We start from the raw sequence: 26,664 nt of genomic DNA, 5'->3' as shown, positions 1-26,664 counted from the left end.
TCATAATATATATATTTTTTAATTTAATACAATATGAGATGTATTTTCTATTTTTCTAAGTATTTTCATGAATTTTCTTAGTAAATAGTTGTTGTCATAGATGTTTATTCCAAGACGTTTATTTTTATTTTCATTTGATTTAACTATATCTTATGAATGTCTTTCTCTTCATTATGTGTACCGCGACTGCATGTAGGAGTGGGACTTCACTTATAGCCCTAAGAAGATTTAAAATATTGATCTCAAACTAAAATGTGTAATTTTTATTTTGTCAACAAAGCCAACCCAGTGAGGTTTACATTGAAATTTACTATAATTAACCAAATGTTGTGGATCTAAGTCTAGGTCAGTTTGAATTGAATGTTATTGCTTTGGTTATAAATGTGTTTTTTTTTTTTTACATTAAATCGTTAAAAATTCATTAGAGCAATAAATTGAAAAGCTGACTGGACCTAATAAAAAATCTAACCCTTTGAATGCAGGACACTTTTCAGTGAAGAGGTTGTCAACTGACATCTCTTATGTATACAAAAGTCTCCCTTAAACTTGCAAAAAAAAAAAAAAAACTTGAAGAGAAACTAAATCCACTATCAATTTTTTTTTCCCAACTCTTTTCTTTATTAAATTTTTATTACAAAAATAATTACATTGAATTTAAGCCAACTAAGCCAAACCGAACCCAACTAAGTTTTAAATTTGGGTACGGAATTGGGTTCAATCAAAACCAAATTTTTTTTTTAAAAATTGTAAATTTTAAAATTATTTTTTAAAAATAATTTTTATATATAATTTAAATATACTATGAGAAAAAAAGATCGAACTTAATCTCTTCATTAAGAGACACTGGCGTTATCAATTTGACCAACTCTTTCATCAAAAAAAAGAAAATTCAATAAGTTTGGACACATTTTTTGCATTCCCTCCCATAAAAAATGCCACAGCACATACTTTTTTCTATGGTTTGATAAAACAATGTAAGTTATGAACCCTAATCTCGTGAACTTGACCATTATTTCAGGTTGAACTAACAAGCCTTATTTTTTCTTTCAAAGGCAACAGAAGTTGTTCAATGAAGATTTCAAAAGGGAGTTGATCAGAGATTGCTGTCACTGTCAGAGCTGACAACCAAATCCTATTAGGTAAGGCGAAACCATATGCTAAAGCAGAAAATTTTACCGTTCCCCTAACTTTAAATTTATTCCCAAAAAGAAAAGAAAAGAAAAAAGATTTGAAGCTATTATTAACATCGCTACCCAGAAAAGGAAAATCAATTATTAACATCTATGGTGGCCTTAATTTATGTTCTTTTTCTTTTTTCGTAAAAATATCTCCCAAACCCTAAGAGGTCAAGGGAGACAAAGTGGCCTCGCAATGTTCTTAACATGCCTTCAAGTGAAGAGATAGAGCTTGACCTGTAACCTGACCACGGAAGAGAAGTTTTGCCAGGTGGAGATTACAGGATTGGCCAAAATTCTTCCGCTAGTTTACAGGCCATAGGGGGAAAAAAGAAAAGGAAAAAAAAGGGGTAGATGCAGAGCTGTAGATTCGCATCAACTACAATAACAACAACCACAATTTGTTTAGATCTATTAGGCACCCAATTGTACCCCGTTGAGGTCGCCTTCTTCCCCTGCTGTATCGGTATTTTCACATTCAGATACACGAACTGGTCACTTGGAACATCATCTTAGGATAAAATCGCCAAATTTTCAATTGCACCCCACCACCAAACGTTCATGGACAAAGAAGATGATCATCATCTGGGCACTCTATCTCCTGCACCCTTTCCCCTTTAGAGAGGTACATTAACCTTATTTCTTATCACCTTCTACTACGTTAGCGTGTGTGTGTGTGTGCGTGCTTAGACATGTCTTGCATGTAACCTTGTACAGTCTGTGTTTTGTGTCCTATCTCAACTTTCAACACCTCCAGGCAATAATAACAATTGGGTTTACTAGTTAACTAGGAAAAAAAATGGAAAAACAGGGACGGAAGTCACGAAACCCTTGTTTGATTGAATGAGTTAGTAGTTTTTCCATGAGGGGAATTTGGGTTTTGAATTTTGATTGTGTTTTTATTTTAACAAATTGGTTGTTTGATTAAGAATTTTAGATTTGGCTTGGGCCGTAATTTTAATCTAATTCTTTATTTTCTTTTGCCTGCTATGGGATGTAACGTTTTTCATGTCGATGATCTGTGTACCTGTTAATTGTGATAAATGTGGGTTTCTAGAAAAAGTAATCTTGTTGTTCATTACAATCTGGGTATTTTAAGTTAGATGTTTTGGATCGTGATCGCTTATAACTCAGTGATTGTGGTTTTGTTCTTAGATCTGGGCATCTCGGCCATTGATAATAGTGGTTATACGGAGTGATTCTTTCTTATGTAGTCGAACAGGAAGAAAAAATAATTTGTTTCTTTTAAAAGATTAATTTTCTGTTTCTTTTAAGAGATTAATTACCTAGTTTCTAAGAAGGGTTAAACAACTACTAATAATTCTGGCATTTTTATTTCTAGTTTAGGAGATTTCCATAATTCGAGAGTCAAGACCTGAAGGTTGATGGCTGAAAGTTTTATTTGGATGGTTTTGAGGTGATTACTTTCAAATGCTTGAGTGTATGGGTATATCATTTATTGAACTTCTTTTAAGGTGCTGAAAGGCATCAATTTACGTCGTATTTGGTTACTGTCGTAATTGTTTGTTAGACTGGTTTTTTATCTATAGCCTTGGACAATTCTGACTGTTTTTTCTTTTCATCTATATTTTTTATTTATCCGCAGAGGGGTTAAGAAAACAAATCTTAGGTTTAAATGATAAAATTAGGGTAAGTCACTAAAGATGCGTTAAGAACACGATCCATGATTCAGCTTCTTTATTTTCTTTCCTTTTGCATACATGTATGTAGACCATACGTAGATGGAAAGTCTGAACAGTTAGTTTGAGATGTTATTGTTCAATGATTGGTTGTATAGCACAAAGGATAATTCCCTCGCCCCGTGCAAGCAACTTGACTTGAGAGTTGAGAGAGCATAATCAAGTAGGTTGGAAGAAGGGTTTGGATTTTATGACAGTTTTGTGGCATCTCCTTTTTGTCATGGAAATTTGTACTTTATTGTCATACATGGTAATTTTACCATATTATTGATGGTGGTCAGCTGTACATCATACATAGTAGTTTCAAAATCAAGAAAAAATTGGATGGAGCATAATCAACTAGTTGGAAGAGGGGAAAAAAAAAGGGATACTAGTGACAGATTTGTGGCAACAATTGTAATGGAATTCTAAATATACACGTATCTCTTGCTTAATATTATATCATGCAATCTGGACTACCTCCTCTGAGTTTTATTTTGATTATTTTCTTAACTTATGAAGTTGCTGGGAACGCTTTTCCCATTAAGTCGTATCTTTGTGTCTTTGTTCTAGCAAAGACTTGTGTTGGCATGTTGTAGTACATGATTGAGTTTTTCTGTATACTAGTCATTGAGATGCTACCATATAGGTCTGCTGTGAGAAAAACATGTTACCTTCATATTGAAAGGTGATGTTCAGGATCTTACCTACTCTTCAAGGATGGGGAAGGGAGGCATTAGATTATTTGTATTTTCTGTTTGAAGGGTCTTGGTTGAAGACTTTTGGTGATCTTTTCCACTTTGTACTCATTACTCTTTTTGGGGTTGCTCACTAGCTTAGAAGCTAAGATATGATCACCAGCAAACCAGGAGTTATATTGACAGAGCTTAGGTTGGCAATACATTGGCTTTAACATAATAGTGTACAAGAAAGTTGCTGGTTTTAAACTTTTAGATTTATCTGAGAATTTTTCATATGGTGACTAATGTTGAGCTCCACTTTTGAACTTCTAGTCACCAAGGAATCTTTTCAGCCATGTAGCGTATAACATTAAGTCCAGTCTTTTGATTTCTGAGACCCTTTCTATTATTTAGGTTCACATTTTGGCCTAATCACTTAGTTACATTGGTGGGTTTTTTCTGTTTCTATTTTGTAATTGAAAAATAAATCTTTAATCATATTTGCTTTGTTTCATGCTTCTCACAAGGGCAGACAGATGACAGAAAACTAGAAAGTTTGTAATTATAGGTTTGATCAATCAACATTTTCCTTGCAAGGAAATAGAACTTTGTTTGACTGCATGAATTTTTTTTGCTCAATTTTCGATTGAAAGATTTCAACGCTTCAAAGGTCAAGGACTAACATGTAGTGGTTGGCGTCTATATTCTCTACACGTGGTATGTATATGTTCTTTTACCAAAAATTGTATATATTTCTAAAGGTCCACGAGGATATGTGTTAGATGGATGTAAAATGGTGTCAATATTTGTTCAGAGATCTCTTTAAAATACTGGTGCTAATAGTACCATCTCTTCTGTTATATTGGCTGTGCTCTTGCCTGGTTTTGCCTTTGGTAGATTTTCCATCTCCAATTATATATTATTATATTTTCAGATTGTTTGGCAAGACTTTGCTAAGGCTGAAGGCTGCTTTTTTCTTGGTCTTCAAATAATTGGCAATTTTCTTTCAGTGGTTCGGGCATGGATGTGACCAGTTTCTCGGGTGACTCTCACATAGTTAGACAGTCTTTTTCTCTTAATAGTACAATAGTCCTACCTTCGTTTCATGCATCGCTTACTATTTTGTGAGAAAGCTAAATTTTGCTCACTCCTTACCTCCTTTTTCTTCCTCAAACCTGGAAGGTTGGGTATGGGGGTAAAGGCACATATTCTGATACAGGATGAGGGTGAAATTGCTACATGTAATCTATACGAGGAGAGTACTGAATTCTTGTTGGAATATCTAGATCTGATTCTTATGTGAAGCTAATGTTGTTTCTTGTATGCTTTACATTTATGATTGTTGATGTTGGGATTAGAATGAAAGGAAGGTCGGTGACTGCTGGTAGTTTTATATCATTTCAGATGAAATGTGTTCTGATCAAGGTTTGAGATTTCAGTCTCGGGTTAAAATCAAATTTTCTTTTGGGTTTCGACCAAAATCCAACTGAATCACTGCATGTTTTGTGTGGCCATTTTGGCGGTCTGTATTTTGGCCTAAAATCTTGAAGGAGACCCTAATTTAGAGACTTTAAACATATTGGAATCTTAAGATTGTGAAAGGAAGAGGGAAGTAGTTCTATGTGTGAGAGTATGCCATACATCATCACTCCCATGTGTTGTAGAGGTGTCTTTTCATATGGGGAAGAGAGAGAGACTCATGGGCCAAATTCTTGGACAAAGTTCTTCTTGCAAACAACAGAACACCTAAAAATGGTACTGCGTTTCATAGTCTTAGTTGGTTCTGTGCGCCATTCATGCTGTTTACTTTCTCAAATATAACCTAATTTAGTAAATGGTACTGCGTTTCATAGTCTTAGTTGGTTCTGTGCGCCATATATGCTGTTTACTTTCTCAAATATAACCTAATTTATAAATGGTACTGCGTTTCATAGTCTTGGTTCTGTGTGCCATACATGCTGCTTACTTTCTCAAATATAACCTAATTTACACATAATTTGGTATTAGAAACAACACAGAATTTAAAGGAATCAACTAAGATATGCGTGAGGAATAAAGAAACACCTTTTAATATTACACAATGTTGATGTATTATGTTGTAGAAGTGGTCCAATACAAGTTTACAACAATTTTTAAAATATCCTATGAAGCTGTTCTGCCCATGGTAGATGATCTCGCTACCATGAAAAACCGAGATCTCGGTCGAGATATGCCATTTTTTGGGCGTCAACTTGGTAGCCCATCTCGGTGGGTTTTAGGGTCACATTTGGGCTAAAATTTGGTAATTAGCCTATTTTAGGCCTTTCGAACACACTAGTGGCCTTGGATTTGTGAGAAAACAGCCCTAAGTATGATTTCTAAGTCTACCCATAGTGTGAAACCGAAATGCTGTAGGATTAGAGAATGCAAGGTTATATAACATGTAATATAAAACCATTAAGGCATATAAATGAAAATCAAGTGTATCAAATACATCAAATAACTTAAATGTCATCAAGATTCCATCCATTTGAGTATTACAATCTTGACTTTCGAGAATAGAATGATAAAAGTATACAATCGTTAGAAGTTCTATATAAGTCATTAACGTATAAGTTCATAAGACAAGTAGAGGATGATTGAGCTTCCTTTGATGTTGTAGATGTGCTAAGAGTAGTTGCAAGTGAAACTTTGGCTGAAATCCGCAAAAAATTGGACAAAAATTGAGAGTTCTTGCGAGATATGGCGAGATATGGCGAGATCTCGAGCGAGATATCCCATTTCGCAGATCTCGACCTTGATCTTGTCTCGGTTTATGGAAAAACCGAGATATCTCGCGAGATCTCCCACCATGGTTCTGCCTACTTTATGTAAATAGCATCGAGAAGGTTGAGAATCTTTATGCATCCACCAAAAAAAAAAAAAAACAAGAAGAAGAAGGTTGAGATTTAAGTCTTATGTGAATCTTGCTCTGTTGTAGCAAATCGTCACTGTAGACGCGCTGTAGTATTCCTCAACACTTTGTTCTAGCAAGAAATGTGGTGATTTGCCTAAATTATCAAACTTTTTGGTTGGATTTTTCTCCTCTGACAGGATAAACCACTTAAAACTCTCGAAGAAGGTCAATATTTCAATGCATTTCAATTGAAACAGTGCTTTTTACTTTTAGTGTTTTGTACTTGAAAGTTGAAACTGAAATTTCTGTCGAAACCCTCATTCCTAGTAACTCTCACTTAGTTCCGTTTTGACCTTTGTCAACACTGAAGTAATTTGCAAAATCTCGGTGGTTTGGACCAATGTTTTGAATTATGGTCTCTAGAAACTATCTTGGCTTTGGTTGGTTTTCACCAACTTTTGCATTTTTAATCCTTGTTCTGACTTTTCCATTTTGTTGGTCTTTGTTATTGTTTTTAGAACACTTTATGTCACCGTGAATCTTGAGGGCTTATGGAAGTGCTGCCATGTTCTGATGTCAATATGTTGGAGAATCCAACTGACTTCAGAGGAGACCAAGGACAGCTGTCGTCTGTGGTGGGGAACCCAGATCAACAGGAAAAACAAGTAAAAGTATCAAACGGTACATGCATGGTGGATGTCTCTGTGCCAAAGACTGAAGGTTCAAGTGGAGATATAGGGCTTATAGCGAGTCTACGTGCTCCAGAAGGTGTTGACGGTGGAATTTCAGATTTTGAGGGGCAAGGGCCTACTAACATCCATGATTTTCAACACGGTAACATGAATGAGCAGAAAGAAAGTTCAGAACCTTTAATAACCTCTGAGAACTCCAATCTGATTGTGGATAAAATTGAAGGTGCACTACAAAACCGAAACTTGGAAGGAGAATCTCATCTTCCAGTGGTTGAATGGCCAGATCAAGTTGAAACTGTAGCACTGTGGGTCAAGGTATCCCTTGCTCTTATTTCTTTTAAGTTCCAGATTCCAGACTTCTCTTTTGATAATCATGTTGTTTTGACTAACTTTACCATCATGGAATTGGTAGTTCTTTAGTTAATGAGAATTCTGATACGATTTGTCTCTTGGGCTGTGTTTGGTTAACAAGAGATGGGTAGAAATGGAAAGAAAAAAAGGGTACCTTGAAAAGAGAAGAAGATAGAGTTTTATACATTTGGCTTAATAAAAGCTCAAAAAGTTGTGGGACCAAGTTCCATGCTCACAATTTTTTTTTTGAGTTACTAGTGACACCTTACAAGAAAAAATAAAAAAAAAATTTGTCAGAAGCATCTGTATCAAACCAAATATCATGAAATTTTCAATCCATGGGAAATAATTACAATAAGGTGGTTTTTCTTGTTATCTCTAGTCATCTCTTGCCAACCGAATGCTGATTTGGGTTTTGGTTTGAAACGCATTCATGAAGCCATATATGTGATGGAAATCTAAGGACCTTTCTAGATTAATGATGATACTCCATTCCACCATACTAGTTGTTGCAGCATTCAGCATTGATGGTTCCGCTATGAAAATTTCTTGTGCTGCAGTTGTCTAGTGGCTGTAGCCCATGTGCTGTTACTCTTTATTCGATTCTTTTGAATAGTTGTAAAAGCAAGGCAAATTGACCAAAAATTGGGTTGCAAGCAACTCCTATTATGTTATTACGGGGATGTACACCTTGGTTGTCCTTACTTTTATCTATTGCCCTCTAGTGCATCATCTCAGTGAATAAGGTGTTCTAGTGGGTTATTTATTTATTATTTTTAATATTATATTATTTCTTAATTATCTCATTTTATTTGGCACAAATAGCATATTAAAATTATAGAAATCTAGTTATATGATAAGCAAATATAAAGAGTCATACTAATGCTAGATATCCATAAAGAAATACACTTCAACAAAATGTTTGTCATGCTATGACAGTAATATAGCATCTAAATATGTTCATCTCTACGAAGATTGATCAAATGATCTTATTGTTCCATGAGACCTTTTGTATAGAGAGGCAAATCAATCCTTATTGAAGGCTTGGATCTAATTTATATTGAAGGCTTTTTGTCTTGGTCAAACCTTATTTTTTTGGGGCAAATCAATCCTTATTTGGTGTGTGGCATGTGTTGTTGGTATCGTTTTAAATGAAAATATTTTTTTAGATATCAAAACAAATGAATGTTATTTCGCACTATTCGTTTTTACCAATGTTTGATGATATTTAGATCTTTGATTTTTTTTAGATATCAAAACAAATGAATGTTATATCGCACTATTTGTTTTTACCAATGTTTGATGATATTTAGATCTTTTTTTTTGATTTGAGAAAAAAAACCAGCATTAGAAAGTTGAAAATTCCACCCACTGCTGAAAACTCAGCTTTTGATCTTGAACTTGGGGTTTGACTTTTGATTCTTTTGGATTTGATTTTATGAATTATTTTTATTGGATTCTAATAAGGGTTGCATTTGCATATTTACAAATAGAGTTTTTTACATGTCACCCATTATTTTTGGGGTGAAACTCGGGGTTTCCCACTATTATGGCTAGAATTACATGTCACCCACTCACAATATTACAAGTTAGCCATAGCTAATGCCCTTTGGGCAGTTAAATTATCTAATTACCCCCATTTAATACCCTTTCATACCTACTTCGCTGGAAACTACCCACATTTACTAGAAACCACCACCACCTTGCCAGAAATCTCTTTGCCCACTGTCCACATTTACTAGAACCTCCTCTGCTCCCCTCATCCCTCGTCATTCCCTTACCCTTTGGAGAGCCTCAACCATGCTCTCCCCACCCAATCATTCCTCATTAGCCGCCATATCTCCGCCAACCCTAGTTGCACCCTGTGTGGGATTGTTTCAAAGGACATTGACCACCTCTTTTTCGCCTACCCCTTTTCCGGCCCCCTTTGGGATAGAGCCCTTGCCTCCATTTGGCCCCGCTCGAGACGCTCACATGGTTTGCTCGTGATTGGACTTGGATCTTGAGGAATTTTGCCGGTAACTCTATTTGTGATCGCCTTAGCAAGCTTGTCTTTGGTGCCTCCATCCATCACATCTGGTGGGAGTGTAACCTTAGAAGATGAACTTCCAAATCTCGATCCTTAGACTTGATTTGGAAAGCCATCTACTTTGATGTATCTTCTAGATTGCTATCTCTTCCCCAACCCCCTATTGCTGACAATCCCAGAAATAGATTAATTGTTAGTTTCTGGGGCCTCAACTGCTCCTTCATCCCCCTTGAGCTTTTGCTTCCGCTCCCCGATCCCTCCTTTTCGGTTCCTTGTTTTCTTGGCCTTTTTCTTGTTGTTTGCTTGCTAGTTTTTAATATATTATTTATTCATTAAAAAAAAATTTATGGCAATGTCTGGCACTTAACTTTAGTCTTTTCTTTTTCACCATAGTACTGTTTGATCATTACTTGTCAAAATAACGAAATATGACAGTCAGTTTATTATTTGAAAGTGTGCATGAAGCTGTTGCACTAAACTTCTAGTCTGATGTCTATTCTTCCTTGTCTTACAAATAGTGGAGAGGAAAGTGGCAGGCAGGTATCAGATGTGCAAGGGCTGACTGGCCATTATCGACTTTGAAAGCAAAACCTACACATGATAGGAAGAAGTATATCATGGTGTTTTTTCCCCAGACTAGGAATCATTCTTGGGTTGATACACTACTTGTCCGTTCCATCCATGAGTTCCCAGAACCAATTGCACATAGGACGCATCACATTGGAGTGGAAATTGTCAAAGACTTAACCATTCCACGTCGTTTTATAATGCAAAAACTTGCCATTGCCATGCTGAATATCAGTGACCAACTGCATACTGAGGTATGGACTCCATATCTCCCTTTCTATTCTTTGCTTTTTGGGTATTGTTTCTTGCATTTTCTTACATTTGGTTCTCTCTTTCTCTCTCTCACATATCAAAAGGCTGTAATTGAGAGTGCTCGAAGGGTAACAGCCTGGAAGGAATTTGCGATGGAGGCTTCGCAATGCAAAGGTTATCCGGAGCTTGGAAGGATGCTTTTGAAGCTTCAGAGTGTAAATTCCTTCACTTGGTGGCTTCTAATTATCCTCTCTTTATGTCACTGTTTAACATTCAGCTATCTGTTAGCCTATTTTCATTTGATAAATTGTAGAACTAGAGACAGATTAGTGAGCTCTTGTTGAACTCTTTGAAAGAATCACCATTGATTAATGCAGTCAGAGATGCACAAATTTTTATAATGTCTGCAATTTCGTAATGATTCTTTACTTTCTATGGTATTGACCTCTTGTTTATAGTTTCACATAACTTTTTTAACTTTGCAGGTCAATGAATCTTTTTTCCCAACGGAATGTATCAAGCAATTTACATCAACATTTCTATTGCATCTTTCATGTTGAATTTCCTTGCTCTAATCTCTGTGATGATTTAAACAACTCTGGACTTCATGGTGTTGATGTTGTTTTAATATTATATATTTATTGTCCCCCTTTCTTTCTTTGAAGGAAAGTTAATGTGTACTCTCATTGGGTGAATACAAAAAAGAAAAAAGAAAAAAAATCCTTCACAGGGGTGCACAGAATCAACATAGCAACCTTGGAAAGAGAATCTACCATATGGAAATCAAGCAATTCCACACCACTGAATATTTACTTTATCCACTGAAATCTGTGACTATAGGCAACAAAAAGAAACCATCTATTTTTCCCTTTCTGACCATTATGTACAATCTTGGCTTCGAAAATATTTGTTTCCCTCTCCAGCCCTATGCTGCAATACAACATTGGCAAAGGTATGATACACCATCTATTCTCTGATTGGTAAGAATTCCCCCTCCCCTCCCCTGCTTTTTCCTCCTTTGCAGCAAGTAGGGAATATAGAGACATCCATCTATACCTTATCAGTGATATCAAGCCACACCAAACTTCTGAAGCAAACTACACTGAAGAAAACGATATTCAGATGTTAGTGTACGAATAAGCTTGCATTCATTCCTCAATCACCCCTAAATACTTGTTGATCAATTAAATGTGAGACTATGACATGAATGGGTATTATCAATTTGTTACTCTAAACAAATATGGCCGGATAGGCAAGAGGGAGGTAGCCACTCTCTGGTCCACGTTTTTGGTAGGAACAAAAATGAAGTGGAAACTAGGGAACAAGGTAGTTTATATTAACCCTATATCTGAGCCTGACAGAGTTATTGTCTTTTATTTTCTGGAAACTTAATAGGATATGTGGTATAGAACATTTTACTGATAGAAATTTTACGCCCAGCCAAAACCCAAAAAAAAAAAGAAAAAAAAAAAAAAAAAAAAAAAAAAAAAAAAAAAGAAAAAAGAAAAAGAAAAAAAGAAAAGGAAAAAAGGAGAGTGGATGCAACCTCTCTTGGCTAATCTTAATCTGCTGCACCTGTCTCTAACCCATTTAGTATTATATGCTTGGTTTCATTTTGGGCCTCGGTTTAACTGTGCGGGGAGCATATACTAACTCTGGACCTCTTTGTTTGCTCCTTGTCTAGGTTTTCTGTTTATAGTTGACTGGTTGATGCATGTGCCTTGAGAATTTGAAATTTACCTCCATTTTTGTTTCTTCTATTATATCTTCTTTTTGTTTTCAAATTCTATGCATCTACAGAATTGCTTATGATCGACAAATGGATTTCTTTCTCAATGCAGATGATATTGCAGCACTTTATTGATCCTGTTTGGCTACAACATTCTTTTGATCTTTGGGCACATCGTTGTAGGAATGTGGAGAGTGCTGATTCCGTTGAAACACTTCAGGAGGTACTCATCCCATTTGCCAAACTTGTATAAAAAAAATACAAGGGGTACTTTTGTGGGATTATTTTTTCTCAGATATCCAATGTGTTTTTATAGCTCCCTTTTCTAGACTCATAATTTAGATTTTTTAGATGTATTCCAGATTGTTGAGGTTTCCTGCAACCTTGAGTTTCTTATATTGACGTGTGTAAGTTCATCTTGCTGCAATTAATCATGGCAATTTGAGTATGTCACATGGCATTCGTAATGAAATAGGGTATGTAACGGTGTCAGGGCAACATGGTTTGTCAACCATTAATCTTGATTCTATGCTTTAATGTGAAATCCTTTACTAGAAATGGTTTAAGGTGTTATTTTGTTTTCCAGCACTCTTCAGAACTAAGGTTTTGAGTGACCTGGAGCCAAGCATCTCCTGACACAAGGTCAAAGTCTAATTGTTCCTCCAGGACCCCCACTGAGATAGCAGAAACTCACATTCATGAGTTTATTGTATGAACATATAGACTAAAACATAGACTTAAAGCAACAATGAGAAATTTAGTGCTAGCTGAAGCTTAACAGGGCTTTGACTGGGAAATGGGGGTTATAACCAGAGCAGCGGAATATAAATTCATAGCGTGAACTTTCAATATTCCTCCATTCCCCCCAAACTTCCCCTTTTCCAACAAAAAAGGAAAAAAAGAAAAAAAAATTTACGTTGTTGATTACGTAACCACTCAGCTAACATATGGTTATCAAAATATTCAATATAAAGGGTAAACCTGGTGCCAAAGGCTTCTGCAGAATCTACACAAGCAGAGTCCTATGCAGTCTTACCCCAACAATTTTTGCTGGGAGGCTATTTCGATGCCTTGACTTTAGGGCTACAACCATGGTCACCAACCATTGTGCCAAGGCTCACCCTTCCATAATATTTCAATATAAACAGTAAAATGTTATTAAGAAAAAAGAGTAAAGAAGAGGGTGGGAAACATTTATTGACAGGATTGAGACAGAACTTAACCACTTGATCAAATAGAGATGGAAAAGAAGAAACAGATGATTGATACTAGGAGGGAGAGATCTCTTAGATGATGGAGACAGGAAAATGCAAGTACTAATCATGCCTCATACAAGGCAGTTTCTGTTCATATTCACTTTGTTGCAGAGAAATGCCAAGGCAACAATAGAAAGTCTAGAGTGGAGAATAGAAGAAGAATGAAAGAAGAAGAAGAAGAAGATGATGAAGAAGAATAAGAAGAACTGGATGGTGAGTTGGGAGAGTATAATTCAAGAAGAACGAGAAATAGACCAGGAATTGAGTGAGAGTTCCCGCTCGCACTGGGAGAACCTCTGTTAGTTCTTCAACAACATTACCAAGTGCTGTGGACTGCAGTAGTGTTTCTTAGGGTAAGGAAAGAAAAAAATTATAAAGGGGTTATAAGTTATAACTGGAGGAGAGGGGTTGGAATTGTCTATATACATGCTGTGGTGGGTAGTTATACACTTATGCTGACATACTACAATTTTGCTAAAGTAAATGATACTCATGTTGTACTACAAAGGACAGGCCTACATGCTGTGGTGGGTACTTATATGACATACTACAATTTTGCTAAAGTAAAAGATACTCATGTTCTACTACGAAGGACATGCCTTGGCTCAATTGTTGGTGGACCAAATTTGTAGCCTCCGATCAAGGATCAAAGCAGCCTCTCAGGGCGAGGCTGCATATTTAAATTGTCCCCCTCGACTCTGCTTGTGCGGAATCCTTTGGCACCATGTTTGCCTTTCTTACTCATTTTTGCTGAGTCTTTTTGGTATCAATTTTCATTCATTTTTTTTTTTGGACAGTTCTTCGTTTTTTTTGTGTGTTTGGCATCTGTTAAGAAGGCAATTTGGGACAAGATAGTTCCATCGAGAGCTCTCGATAGGAAAAAGAGATAGTAATAGGGGTTCTATACCAATCGAAATTAGTTGATACTCTCCTATTTTGATTCTACTTTGTTTCCTATATAGAATAGACTTGTAAATTAGCCTATAAATAGTGAAGTTATTTTTAGGAGTGCTCACGAGTTCTATCTGAGCCTCCTCAACTAAGTCGTCACTTCCATCTTCTCCTCTCCCTCGTTCTTCACCTTATTCTTTCTCAAATTAACAGCATCTATTATGGAACCTATTGTTATCTAAAAGAATAGAAAAAAAAAAAAAAATCTCATAAATCATAATCCATTTAGTCTATTATGGAGTTTGGACAAAAATTCATTCTTATCATTTTTGGAGTATCTTTAATGACCATGTGCTCATATTACCTAAAAAACAAGGGTAAGAACGTTATTTACTATATTAGAAAAACATATCCCTCCCTACCTATTTCTCTCTTAGATTCTTAACCAGCTTGCATCTCATTTAAAAAATATTACAGAACTATTTACAACTATTCATTTACCAAACATATTTTTCGTTCCATAATTTATTCTAGAAAAAGGGTTTTCAGTAATGAGAATGAAAATGAATAAAATTTCCGAATAGTTGCCGAATAAAATTTCATTTTTGATGAAAAAGGGTTTTCAGTAATGAGAATGAAAATGGATACTAAAAAGAGCCTAAAATAATAATAAACACAAAATAAAACTAAGACTATGCTTTTTGTGCATCACGTTGGGGGCCCACCATGGGTCCTATTAATATTATATCCCTCAAGCTCATCATCAGCCCAAAGAGATGCCATGGAGGGCTGATGTTTGTGTATCCTCCTTTGTTAGCCTCTAAAGCCACAGCTGGATGTCCTCATTTCAAGGTCAAGATAGTTTGATCGTATGATACACATGGTTGTCAAGGCGTCGCCTAAGCGTCGCCTTAGTGTCTGGGCTCCTTCAGAGTGCCTCAATTTGGCATCGCCTTATTTTTAGGCAATAAGGCGTCTTTTTTTTTTTTTTTTTTTTTTTTTTTTAATCACGAGAAAGATGCCTAATCGAAGGCATATATTGAAATACTTATTAGATTTCGATTGTAAAGTATCTGTTGTTTGAACCTATATGCATATGTATAATGATGCTACATGTGATCAAATGTTAAAATAAAAATAAAAACAAATAAAATCGAAAGAGAATAAGTTCTTGGCTCAAGTCTCACACTCTCACTCTAATCCCTATTCTCTTTCTCTCTTCCTCTCTTCTTCTCTTCCATTCTTCTCGCGACAAGCAACTTCTTCTCTTCCTTTCTTCTCGCGATTTTTTATTTAGGACCTATTATGTGTGGTTTGTAGTATGTTGGATGACTTGAGGTAGTTTGATATTAGTTTTTTTATTATATAAGATATGATAGATTTAGAGTGAATGAGATGTACACAAAAAATTTCACTTAAAACGCCTCAACCGCCTCAAAAGCGCCTCGTCGACTCATCGCCTCAATTAGCCTAAACCGCCTTGCATCGCCTCGTCGCCATGACAACTATGATGATACATGTCACCAATCTGCTGGAACACTGACATTCCCCCCCCCCCCAACATAAAATTGGATAATCAAAGAGTAGCCATTGACAGAACTGCATTTCCTCGAGCACAGACAGCTTTTAACAGCATGGCAAAGTTGTTGTTGGGTTCTTTTTTTAAACTTATTGGCATTTATGAAACTCCTTATTGAATGCCACTGAAATCACCATGGTAAGTCTCCTGGATTTAACACATGACACAATTATTTTTCCTGAGTACGGAGCTTCTGGTAGCATTGTAAAGGTATTATTGATCCTGTTCTTTTAGCTTGTTGGCTTTATAGAATTCCTTATTTAGTGCCATGGCTGAAGCTTTACATTTTTATTTTTTTTGGTTTTTAATTTCTGGAATATAAGGTGGCCAGGAAAAGTCAAACATGTAAAAAATCTTCAATATACACCATTGTCATGATATAAATTGAAAATTTTGCAAGATTTCCTTCCTACACTTTAGCTTGAATCTCTTCATTTTTGAATTGATCAAAGTCAGTTTCTTCCCATTCACATGCAGCCACAATCAGTGTGTTATTTTTTTTTGGTTGACCCAGGAACTGGTAGATTCTGTATTGTGGAATGATGTTGAAGTACTCTGGAATGCACCTGTGCAGCCTGAGTTGGGTTCTGAGTGGAAGACCTGGAAGCAAGAAATTATGAAGTGGTTCTCAACTTCACACCCCTTACCTGTTGGTGGAGACACAGAACAACAAAACAGTGATGACTATCCAACAATGGGTCCCCAAAGCAGCAGGAAAAGGCCCAAGCTTGAAATCCGTCGTGCGGATGGTCATGCTTCCCAATTGCAAACTGTGGCTTTGCATGGTGTTCACCTTCAATCCAAGACGACCGAGATTGATTCTTCAGTTTTCAATAGCCAGGGTCCTGGAAACACCATAACATTTGAGCCAGAGCGTCCAAAAGAGTGCGCAATTACTGAGGGAGCTGTTCCAATAGGGTATCATGGTACCATGGGTGACCGATGGGATGAGATTGTAGTTGAAGCTGCAAATCCTGAGTTCATCCGAATGGCCGAAGTGGAAGGGACAAATGTAGCTGGAGGGAGTAGTGGCAAACAGTTGGATCCTAGAAATAAATACCGCCAGTGCCTGGCTTTTATCGAAGCTAAGGGAAGACAGTGTGGGAGGTGGGCAAGTGATGGCGAGGTTTACTGTTGTGTACACTTGGCCTCTCGCTCCATGGGTAACGGTATAAAGGAGGAACAATCTCCATCTGTTGATGCACCAATGTGTGAAGGCACTACTACTCATGGCATGAAATGTAAGCATCGGTCTCGATATGGCTCTCCGTTTTGCAAGAAACATGAAGTTCAGAATAGTCAGTACTTGACTAATATTGAAAGTTCAACTACATCAGGTACTAAGCAAGAGGGTGATCTCAGGGAGAAGATCCCTGGCTCGGGAGCTGCATATGGCAAGGAAATAATTTTAGCTGAACAAAACAATAGAGTAGGACCTCCAACTGTGAAACCCGAGCATCCCATTAAAGACTGCACTGACATGGAGTTTCAGCAGTGCATCGGCTTGTATCACTCAATCAGCGAAGATCCTTGTCGTGAACGTGCCAAGCTGCATTCATTGTATTGTGAAAAACATAAACCAGCCTTTCTTAAACGGGCAAGGAATGGTAAAAGCAGGATAATCTCAAAGGAAGTATTTGTTAATCTTCTGCGGAGTTGCATCTCCCATGAGAAAAAATTACATTTGCATCAAGCCTGTGAGCTTCTTTATGGTTACATCAAGAAGGTTCTATCCCGCCGTAACCCAGTCCCTAAGGATGCCCAACTCCAGTTGATCTTATCTGAAGCTTCTAAAGATTTATATGTTGGCGAGTGCCTCAAAAAATTAGTTTACTCTGAAAAAGAGAAGCTCAATAAGCTCTGGGGCTTTGATGCAAATGAAGAAAAGCCAGTTTCCTCGTCACGTGCAGAACAAATAGTCCCGAAGCCTGAGCCTGTGGGCCAAGAGAATGCCGACATGACTCAGAAGTCTGTTAAGTGCAAGATCTGTACGGAGGAGTTCTGTGACGGGGAAGCACTTGGAGCCCATTGGATGGGTGCTCATAAGAAGGAGGCACAATGGTTGTTCAGAGGTTATGCCTGTGCATTCTGCATGAATTCTTTTACAAATAAGAAAGTTCTAGAGACCCACGTGATGGAGAGACATGGAGTGCAATTCTTAGAGCAGCACATACTTTCTCAGTGTATACCTTGTGGTAGCCATTTTGAGAATGCCAAACTGTTATGGTTGCACGTCTTCTCCGTGCATTCTGCGGATTTTGGGCAACCAAGCATTCCTGAACCTCAGAAAGTGTCTGCAGGTGATGCTTCTCCGAAGACCAAGCTAGGCAATGAGGATCGTGTGCTAAATAGCTCGAAGATTCAAGGTGGAGCCCGAAAGTTTGTTTGTCGGTTTTGTGGATTGAAGTTTGATCTCCTTCCTGATCTAGGTCGCCACCATCAAGCTGCTCATATGAATCCAAGTTCTATCAGCCAACGTGCACTCAAGAAAGGACTCCGTCATGAACCTTATAAACTAAAATCAGGGAGACTTACCCATCCTAAATTTAACAAAGGTCTCAGAGCAGCATCATACAGAATCAGGAACAGGGGAAATTTGAATATCAAGAAACTCATTCAGCCATCGGGGTCAGTTAGCAATGGGGGGATGAGACTGCACACTCAGGTAAATGAGAGTGATGGTCTTGGTAGATTGGAAGAACCACAGTGCTTGACTGTTGCCAAGATCTTGTTTGCTGGGATTAAGAAAACAAAGCCCCTACCAAGTAACCCTGAGATTCTTTCTGTTGCTCGCTCAACTTGCTGCAGGGTGAGCCTCCAAGCCACGTTGCAGGAGAAGTATGGGGTGTTACCTGAACGTTTGTATCTGAAAGCGGCAAAACTCTGCAGTGAATCTAATATTCAAGTGCAGTGGCATCAAGAAGGGTTTGTTTGCCCTAGAGGATGTAAACCATTGATAAATCAATTCTCCTCACCCTTGATGCCTCTCCCCTGTAGGGCAGTGGAACCCACATCTACACTTTCAGTAGGTTCTATAAAAAACGAGGAGTGGGAAATGGATGAGTGCCACTACGTAATTCATTCTCAGCATGTCAAAGAAAAACCCATGAGAAAAGTGACAGTCTTATGTGAAGATGTTAGCTTTGGGAGGGAATCAGTCCCAGTAACTTGTGTGGTGGATGAGGATCTTATGGGCTTGGTCTACAATAGTGCTGAGGAAGGGTCTACACAAAGAAATGCTGTCTGTCAGATGCCTTGGGAGACCTTTACCTATGTAACTAAGCGGTCTCTTGATCCATCCCTAGGCCTTGACATGGAGGTATGCTTTTGCTTTTTGGATTTCCTTGATCTTTGATAGACACTGTTTAGCTTGGATTATGAAGTCTGCCAGCATTGAACTTCTGGATGTCAGTTTGGTTTTTTCATGTCAATTAACAAATTTACAGGGCATGTGGACCGCAATGCAGGTGGTTTCACCTTGGAGATTGTGTCCCGGCATATATTATTTCCTTCTGAGCTGTACATTTTTGCTTTACTCTTTTTTTTTCTTTTCTAATTGTTAGAAGGGCATGGTATATTCGCTAGTTACCTTGCTATGTTGGACACTTGTACTTGGGATTCTTATCTCTGAATTCTTCCTATTTTTCATTTTATTTCTTTGTTACATACAATGTGTATATATGTGTTTGCCTGGAGGATCTGTTTGGTATGGTCTGTTGGCCTTAGGTGGTGGTTGAGGTGGCATTTGAATGTAATGCCAAGTTAGCATAACCCACATACAATTTCAGCTCAATACACTTCCAAGGCGGTCATGGTCCTTAAAACCATGCTGGTTTGGTTGAGCTGGGTTATACTGGTACTAGAAGTTCTTTGGTGACAAGCAACCATAGCTGTCAAGGTGACGAGGTGACCAAGGCCATGGAGGGACTTCCAAGGTGCCTAGGCAGTCAAGGTGCCTAGCATTAATTTTTAGGCGGTCAAGGCATTCTAGTGTTACTTTTACAATGTAAGTAGGATATTTGGTCCAAATATCACACTAAAAGTTACATAATTTATTCCTAGCATGTAAGTAGGAAACCTTTTGCAATCTTTGTAAAAAATCATCCTATCATAACATTTTAACATGAACATGGTCATTAGCTTCAAACATTTTGACGACATCAAAGTCAAAAATCATCCTTTAAGTTCAAAGTTTAAAAACCATAAGATCAAAACAATCCTACTCCCCTACATATCAAAAGTTCCGAGTATTCAAATACGTATCATATCATCAAAATACATCATCATTGAGTGATATAGGTGGCAATCCTTCTGATAAGCCCCTAATATCCAAGGTATACAAGGGAAGCGATAGGAGGGAGTATGCAACATTACCTACTGCTGTTACAGGGGATCTAAATATAGAGAATATAAATGGCAGCCTCCCAATGGACAGCAGCAAACACCCTGCTGTGAACAGAGGAGCAGAAGAGACAGCCAGGTGGCAAGAATTGATTGAGTGAATGTGTAGGAGTTGTTATGCGGCAGAGTTGGTTAGAATTGAAGGGGGCTATGTAAGGAGAGGGGAGGGAGAGAGAAAGAGGGGGGGGGGGGGAGAGAAAACAGGAGAAACAAGCTGTGCTTGTGGGAGAGGGAAGACCTCTCGGGGAAGCTCTGGGTGTGCAGAGGTTCTGGTTATCAGGGGAGTGGAGCTGTTCTTGTCATCTAGTCTTTTCTTTATTTCATAAGTTCTCATCAGTTAGTAGTATCAGTCGGTATTAGTATTAGTATGGATTCAGCAAGTGATATATCCACTGTTATTCTGCTGTTTTACTGGTTCTGTTACAATGAATGAATATCTACATTGCTATCAGTGAGGTTCTTGGTAGGATTCCGGGTAAGTTAGGGAGGGTCCTAACACATTCTTTTTCCTGGTGTTGTATACTTGTATTGGAGAAACTAGATGTTGTAATTGTACTATCACTCAACAATTAATACCTCAGGGTAGAGAATAACTGATGACAGAAACAGGAGTTGGAGGAAAACTGCCGGAGTCAGAGAAAGAAAAGTGCTGTACTTAAGAGAGATGAATCTTCTGGAGGGAGGAGTTGCAGAAAAACAAATGACACCCTAAACTTAGAAATGAAATAAAATAAAAAAACCTATTGGAGTTGGGGGAAAGAAAAAAAAGGCCTATCATCTCCTGAGAAGAAGTAGTTACTGGTGGTGCTGCTACAAGCCTGAGGTGGTGCCTCACAATATTAAAAAAAAGAATCGCCAGAAGCAGCTCACTTCGGCTGTGAGTGTGAAGTTGCCTATTGGTGAGTGTACACAAAAAAAGGTTGCCGGAGAGTCAAACTTGCTGGAATCAACCTTCGACTGAGAAGAATGCTTCCTCGAGAACTTCTGGTTGCCACTGTGACTCCTGCAAGTGTGATAGTGCCTATTGGTGCTTGACAAAGTGAAAAGAAAAGGTGCCGGAGAGTCAGGGTTTTCACCGGCGACGACTGCTGCCGGTGCTTGGGGGTTCAGTTTTGCAACATGGGAACTTAGGTGTTGTGAACTTGAAGTGTTTTGTGATTTTAGTTTAGTTATTTGTTTTTTTGTTTTTTTTTAAAATTATTTATTTAAAATAATAGTTGATCCCATGTAGTAATGCACATTTCAATACAGTTTACCATCCAATTGATTTGTTTAGATTAGAATCTATTGTAGTAGTAAATGCCAGCCCTTGGTTTAGAACATTCAGAGTACATATATTAAATAAAAAGGACAAACGAAAAAGCAGACGCCTTGACTCTCAAGGCGCCCACCTTATTGAATCCCCATAAAGTGACGCTTGCCTTGCACATGAGAAGACTGCCTAGACGCCTAGGCCTTGACTAGGTGATCCCTTGACAACATTGCAAGCAACAGTAAAATAGGAAACGGAGATGGTCCCAACTTTTTGATGTTCCGGATTTCAAATTTACAGTTTTAGCAGTTATTGTTGTTTCAGTGCCTTTACTAATAAATTAAATAATTCTGCATCTGTCATTCTTAAGGGAGTAAGTCCAAAACAATGCGCAATGTGTGTTTGACGTGGGTGAGGCCATTTGTTAGATGACCAGTCAAGAGGGATGGTCATCTGATGGATAATTTGAATTGGTTATGCCAGCACGTATCATTGCTATTGTAAAAAGTTATGGATGGTTAATGCATGAAATCACTTTGTCCTCTACCTTCCTAGGATCAAGTTTGATTGGTCTTGAGTGCTTAGTATGTGTGTCAGTGTGTGTGCACTTAACTTTGTTGCAACAAACAAAATACTAATGTATTCTGAATTTTTCTGCACAGAGTTCACAGCTAGGATGTGCTTGCCCGGATTCAACATGTTATCCTGAAAAATGTGATCATGTGTACCTCTTTGACAATGATTATGAAAATGCAGAGGATATTTTTGGTAAATCAATGCGTGGCAGATTTCCATATAATGAAAAGGGCCGGATCATTTTGGAGGTAATTATATGGGATATTTGCCTTCAATGACTTAATATTATATCACCTTTTTCATTTTCTATGCTCAACTGTTGGAATTATTGTCTTGACCATAGTTGTTGAGGCATCACCTAGGTGTCCAAGCGCCTTTGTTGATCTTGTTTAAAGATTATGATCAGATTAATGATAATGATGGGCGACGTCTTTTTAGTCATTCATTGAATGATAAATCACTATATGTGAGGGAGATAGATGATTTAAATAACGGAAGTTGGTATTGCCTCTTGCCTTATTCTTTTTGCTGCCTCAAATAATTTGATATACCTAGATGCCATGACAACTACTGTTGATGGGTTGAGGGTTTTCTTGGTTTTTTCTGTTCTTTTGGTTTATGCATGTTCTGAGAAGGCCTTTACCATCTATCCATAATGAAATGATGCACACTTCTTAATGGTGGAGAATTTCTTTTCTTTGTGCTCTGCGCTTAACTTTTGATTGGTCCTTTGAGAATTCTGATGTTGACAAATCTTTTGGTTTTAGTAAGATGATCGCATCAGATGATCATGAGCATTCAATCTAGAATTTCATTTTGGACTTGTATCTTCTTTAGGCCCAACAGACTATTGTTTGGCTTTTCCACCTTCAATGACTTAACGTCCTATTGCATTTGTTGTTTTATATGCTCAAGCATTGTGATAGAGCCCTGGGATCACAGTATTATGCTATATTGGGAGAGGAATGATTTGCTGAATATCTGGCAAACAATAGTTAGGGAAAGAAATCATATCTGGTCCTAAGAAAGAGGTTGATGAATAAAGAATGATTTGCAGAATATTGCAAAATATTTACTACTGAATAAGAGAGATTTGGGGACAGATAGAATATTGCAGAATGTTTACTACTGAATAAGAGGGATTTGGGGACAAACAAAATATTGTGAATGATTTGCAGAATACTATTGAATAAGAGAGATTTGAGGACAGGCGGAATTTTGCAGAATATTTACTATTGAATGAAAGAGATTTGGGGAGATTAAGGTTGATTAGGGGTTATAAATAGGGATAAGATGTGAGTAGTAGTTAAGGATTATTTATGTGAGTGTTTGGGCAGCAGAATGTTTACTACTGAATAAGAGGGATTTGGGGACAAGCAGAATATTCTGAATGATTTGCAAAATATTTACTATTGAATAAGAGAAAATTGAGGACAGACAGAATTTTGCAGAACATTGCAGAATATTTACTATTGAATGAAAGAGATTTGGGGAGATTAGGGGTTATAAATAGGGATAAGATGTGAGTAGTAGTTAAGGATTATTTATGTGAGTGTTTGGGCAGCCAAAGGCTGAGGGGCAGCAATGTGCCGTGGGGGTGACTGGCACCATTGTAACCAGTTTATCATTGTTCTTCGTTATTCTATCAATTAAATAATATCAGTTTTGCATTTGATTTGTGGGCTCTTATCAACTTGGAATACAAGTCTTGACTGGTTGAGGATTGTCCTGGTCTTCCATTTTTCTGATTTGTACATGTTTTGAGAGGGGCTTGGCTATTTATCCATGCTAATATGATGCAAAATTCTCAATGATGGAGAAGTTCTTTTCTTTGTGCTTTGCAGTACCCAGTTTTTGGTGGGTCTCTTTCACAAAATTCCACCCAATCTGGAATTTTCTTCTTGACTTATCTTCTTAATGTCCAACAGGCTTCCTGGTTAGATACAGAATAACATTGACTTCTAAATCCCCCCCCCCCCCCTTAAATATAATGACTTCTAAATTCTCTGCATGTTGGTTCTCCTTAAGTAACAAGCTTATAAAACAGTGTGTTGTGGACATCTTAATTCTTAATAATGACATTCTTTTATGGAATGTGGATTATTACACATTCGTTTTATACCCGAGGAAGGCCACTAAACTTGATACTTGCCTTGTTTTCCTGAACTTTGAAGGAGGGCTACCTAGTATATGAATGCAACTCCATGTGCAGCTGCGACAAAAATTGTCAGAATAGGATTTTGCAGAATGGTGTTCAGGTCAAATTGGAAGTCTTCAAGACAATTAGTAAGGTAACAATTGATGGAGTTTCTTGATGGAGTTTCTGTTGGTGTTCATGAATTCTAGATTGAACACCTCATTTGCTAATTCACAGGGTTGGGCAGTAAGAGCTGCTGAAGCAATATCACGTGGGACTTTTGTGTGCGAGTACATTGGGGAGGTTTTAAATGACCAAGAGGCAAACAGGAGGGGCGAGAGGTTCACTTCAGATATAATCCCATTATTGAATTCTATTTTCTGATGATAGGCCTACTGCTGAGCCTGTTTCAAAATTACAGGTATGATAGCGAGGGCTGCAGCTATTTGTATGACATCGATACTCATATTAATGACCAGAATGGACTGACCGAAGGTGCTGTGCCCTATGTGATTGATGCTACCAAATATGGGAATGTTTCACGGTTTATTAATCACAGGTAAGTAATGAGCTACTAGTGAAGCTGTATTGCTGAATTTGAATGTGATTTCTTGCCAACGAGCATAGTAAAATGTATTCCTTTATACATTGTGCACCTACAAATCAGTTTGGAGCATTAATAGAATCAGCGTAAGATCCTAATTTCTTACATGCTGGGAGAATACTTATTTTAGTAATTTTACTTCCTACTTCCCTTTCCACCCCCCCCCCCCCGTTTTTGCTCTTGAATGGTCAACCAAGTTAATTAATTTTGATGTCTGTATTTGGATATCTGGTCTATGATCCCATGTGGAACTTGTTGACTAAAGCACTCATTTTGATGCTCTAGGAAGGCAAACTCTATTGGTGTATACTATCATGAAATGATGCCTGTGTTCATTATGTGCACAAAATTAGATTTGGGAATTTCCTTTCCCTGTGGGTGACAAATGTTGCTTTCTATTTCTGCCTTGGATATATTGACTGCTGTTTGACTTACTGTACATTAATTTTGGTTATAGTTGCTCACCAAACCTCGTGAATTACCAAGTGCTTGTGGAGAGCATGGATTGCCAGCTTGCGCATATTGGTCTCTATGCAAGTCGTGATGTATGAACTCTAAACTTTTACAGTATTGAATGCATATTTCTTTCCCTAACATAAGACGTGGCTAGTAGTTTTGACAACTGAATTTTGTATATGGCTTGACAAAACTGAGGAACCTATTCAGTATCACTGACCATGATGCATAGGAAGATATTCTGCCATTTGATGTGGGATGGTTGAATGAATGGCCCCAGCCTCTGTGGTCCTTAGGCTGTTACTCTGAAATTGTCTGAGTTGGTAAGGATCAACTGACATGGGAGATCCATTGTGTGATGGGAAGAAGAGATTGTACCAAATATGGATGTTCATTGATGTTCTTCTACCACCAACTTTATTAAGGGAAAACTGTTTCTACGCCATCAGATGACTCGTGAAATTTATAGGCGTATCATCTAGTTTCTTTTAGTCAACACTGTATGCTGTCTAGCTAAAAAAAGAACACTGTTTATGCTGACTTATGGTCTCTTACGGACAGATTGCGGTGGGAGAGGAGCTAGCTTATGACTATCGCTACAAGCTGCTACCTGGAGCTGGTCAGCCTTGCCAGTGTGGTGCTAGTAACTGCCGGGGTCGCTTATATTGAGCTTCTGGACAGTTCCACCCAGAAGCATAGTGGAGGTCTAGCTCTTCTGATGCAATGTGAAATTTGGTACCAAGAACCATCGGATAATAGAAAGCTGCTGCTGATTATATGGGAAAGCTACTTGTGTTCAAGCAAATATCTCCACCATTCTTTGCCTTTAATGGCCTTTCCGAAAAATAAAAAAGAAGTCCCCAAAGATGATTTGTTGATTTGATTCAAAACAGTATAGAGGTTTTGTAGTCAAAATCAATTTTATTTATTTAGAGAATTTTATTCTGTTGTACAAGGCAATGCAAAAGCCTTCAATGTATTAGCATTTTACTTGCTGTACAACAGAACTTTGTTATTTGAGTGTTGACAGTAATTTTCTGGTGTTGTAAAAGCCACAACGCCAAATCATGCGTCGTTTTAAATAGTAAATTTAATGAAAAATATTAGCAAAATTGATAAATGCTATGAGAAAAGAGCCTAAATCAAATAAATTCAGAAAAATTATAATTGGGCACCAATAGAAAATATGAGAAAGCTGCCCTAAAGAAAGTATTAGCAGCAGTTTGGGTAGGTAGTGTTAAGCGGCTAAACCAATGTGGAGGCTTGTACAAAGGCCAAATTGTGAATAGCGGAGACGACTGAGTTTAGATCCTCAACTCCTATACCACTAAAAGTTTTCTCTCACAGTTCACCTGATAGGGTTTGGGAGATCTTTGTCGGACAGTCTGTGAGAGAGAATTTTGAAAATAAGGCGTAGAGAGTTTGATTTAGAGATGATGAGAAAAGAGCCTAAATCAAATAAATTCAGAAAAATTATAATTGG

At 37.5% G+C, this 26,664-nt stretch overlaps 1 protein-coding gene across 4 annotated transcripts; it reads left to right on the top strand.

Moving 5' to 3' along the window:
* Nucleotides 1-1,084: 1,084 nt before the first annotated feature.
* On the top strand, nucleotides 1,085-26,455 carry SUVR5 (histone-lysine N-methyltransferase SUVR5). Of its 4 annotated transcripts, none has more exons than XM_089155011.1 (12): nucleotides 1,085-1,139; nucleotides 6,928-7,416; nucleotides 10,000-10,302; nucleotides 10,405-10,515; nucleotides 12,142-12,252; nucleotides 16,270-19,074; nucleotides 22,071-22,232; nucleotides 24,159-24,275; nucleotides 24,359-24,462; nucleotides 24,543-24,680; nucleotides 25,183-25,270; nucleotides 25,743-26,455. In XM_089155011.1, exons 2-12 carry the CDS (start codon nucleotides 6,961-6,963, stop codon nucleotides 25,848-25,850), a joined length of 4,503 nt encoding a protein of 1,500 aa, XP_089011137.1. In that variant the 5' UTR covers nucleotides 1,085-1,139; nucleotides 6,928-6,960; the 3' UTR covers nucleotides 25,851-26,455. The 4 variants fall into 4 exon arrangements, with proteins under 4 accessions (XP_089011137.1, XP_089011134.1, XP_089011136.1 ...); XM_089155008.1 differs by lacking the exon at nucleotides 1,085-1,139 and adding an exon at nucleotides 1,313-1,800; XM_089155010.1 differs by lacking the exon at nucleotides 1,085-1,139 and adding an exon at nucleotides 1,817-2,022.
* The last annotated feature ends 209 nt before the right edge of the window (nucleotides 26,456-26,664 follow it).

This window comes from Hakea prostrata, chromosome 5, assembly GCF_041222555.1.
Source record: "Hakea prostrata isolate BN-2017 chromosome 5, UWA_Hpros_2, whole genome shotgun sequence".
Classification (NCBI taxonomy): Eukaryota; Viridiplantae; Streptophyta; class Magnoliopsida; order Proteales; family Proteaceae; genus Hakea; species Hakea prostrata.
This window is presented reverse-complemented; position numbering and strand designations above follow the sequence as displayed.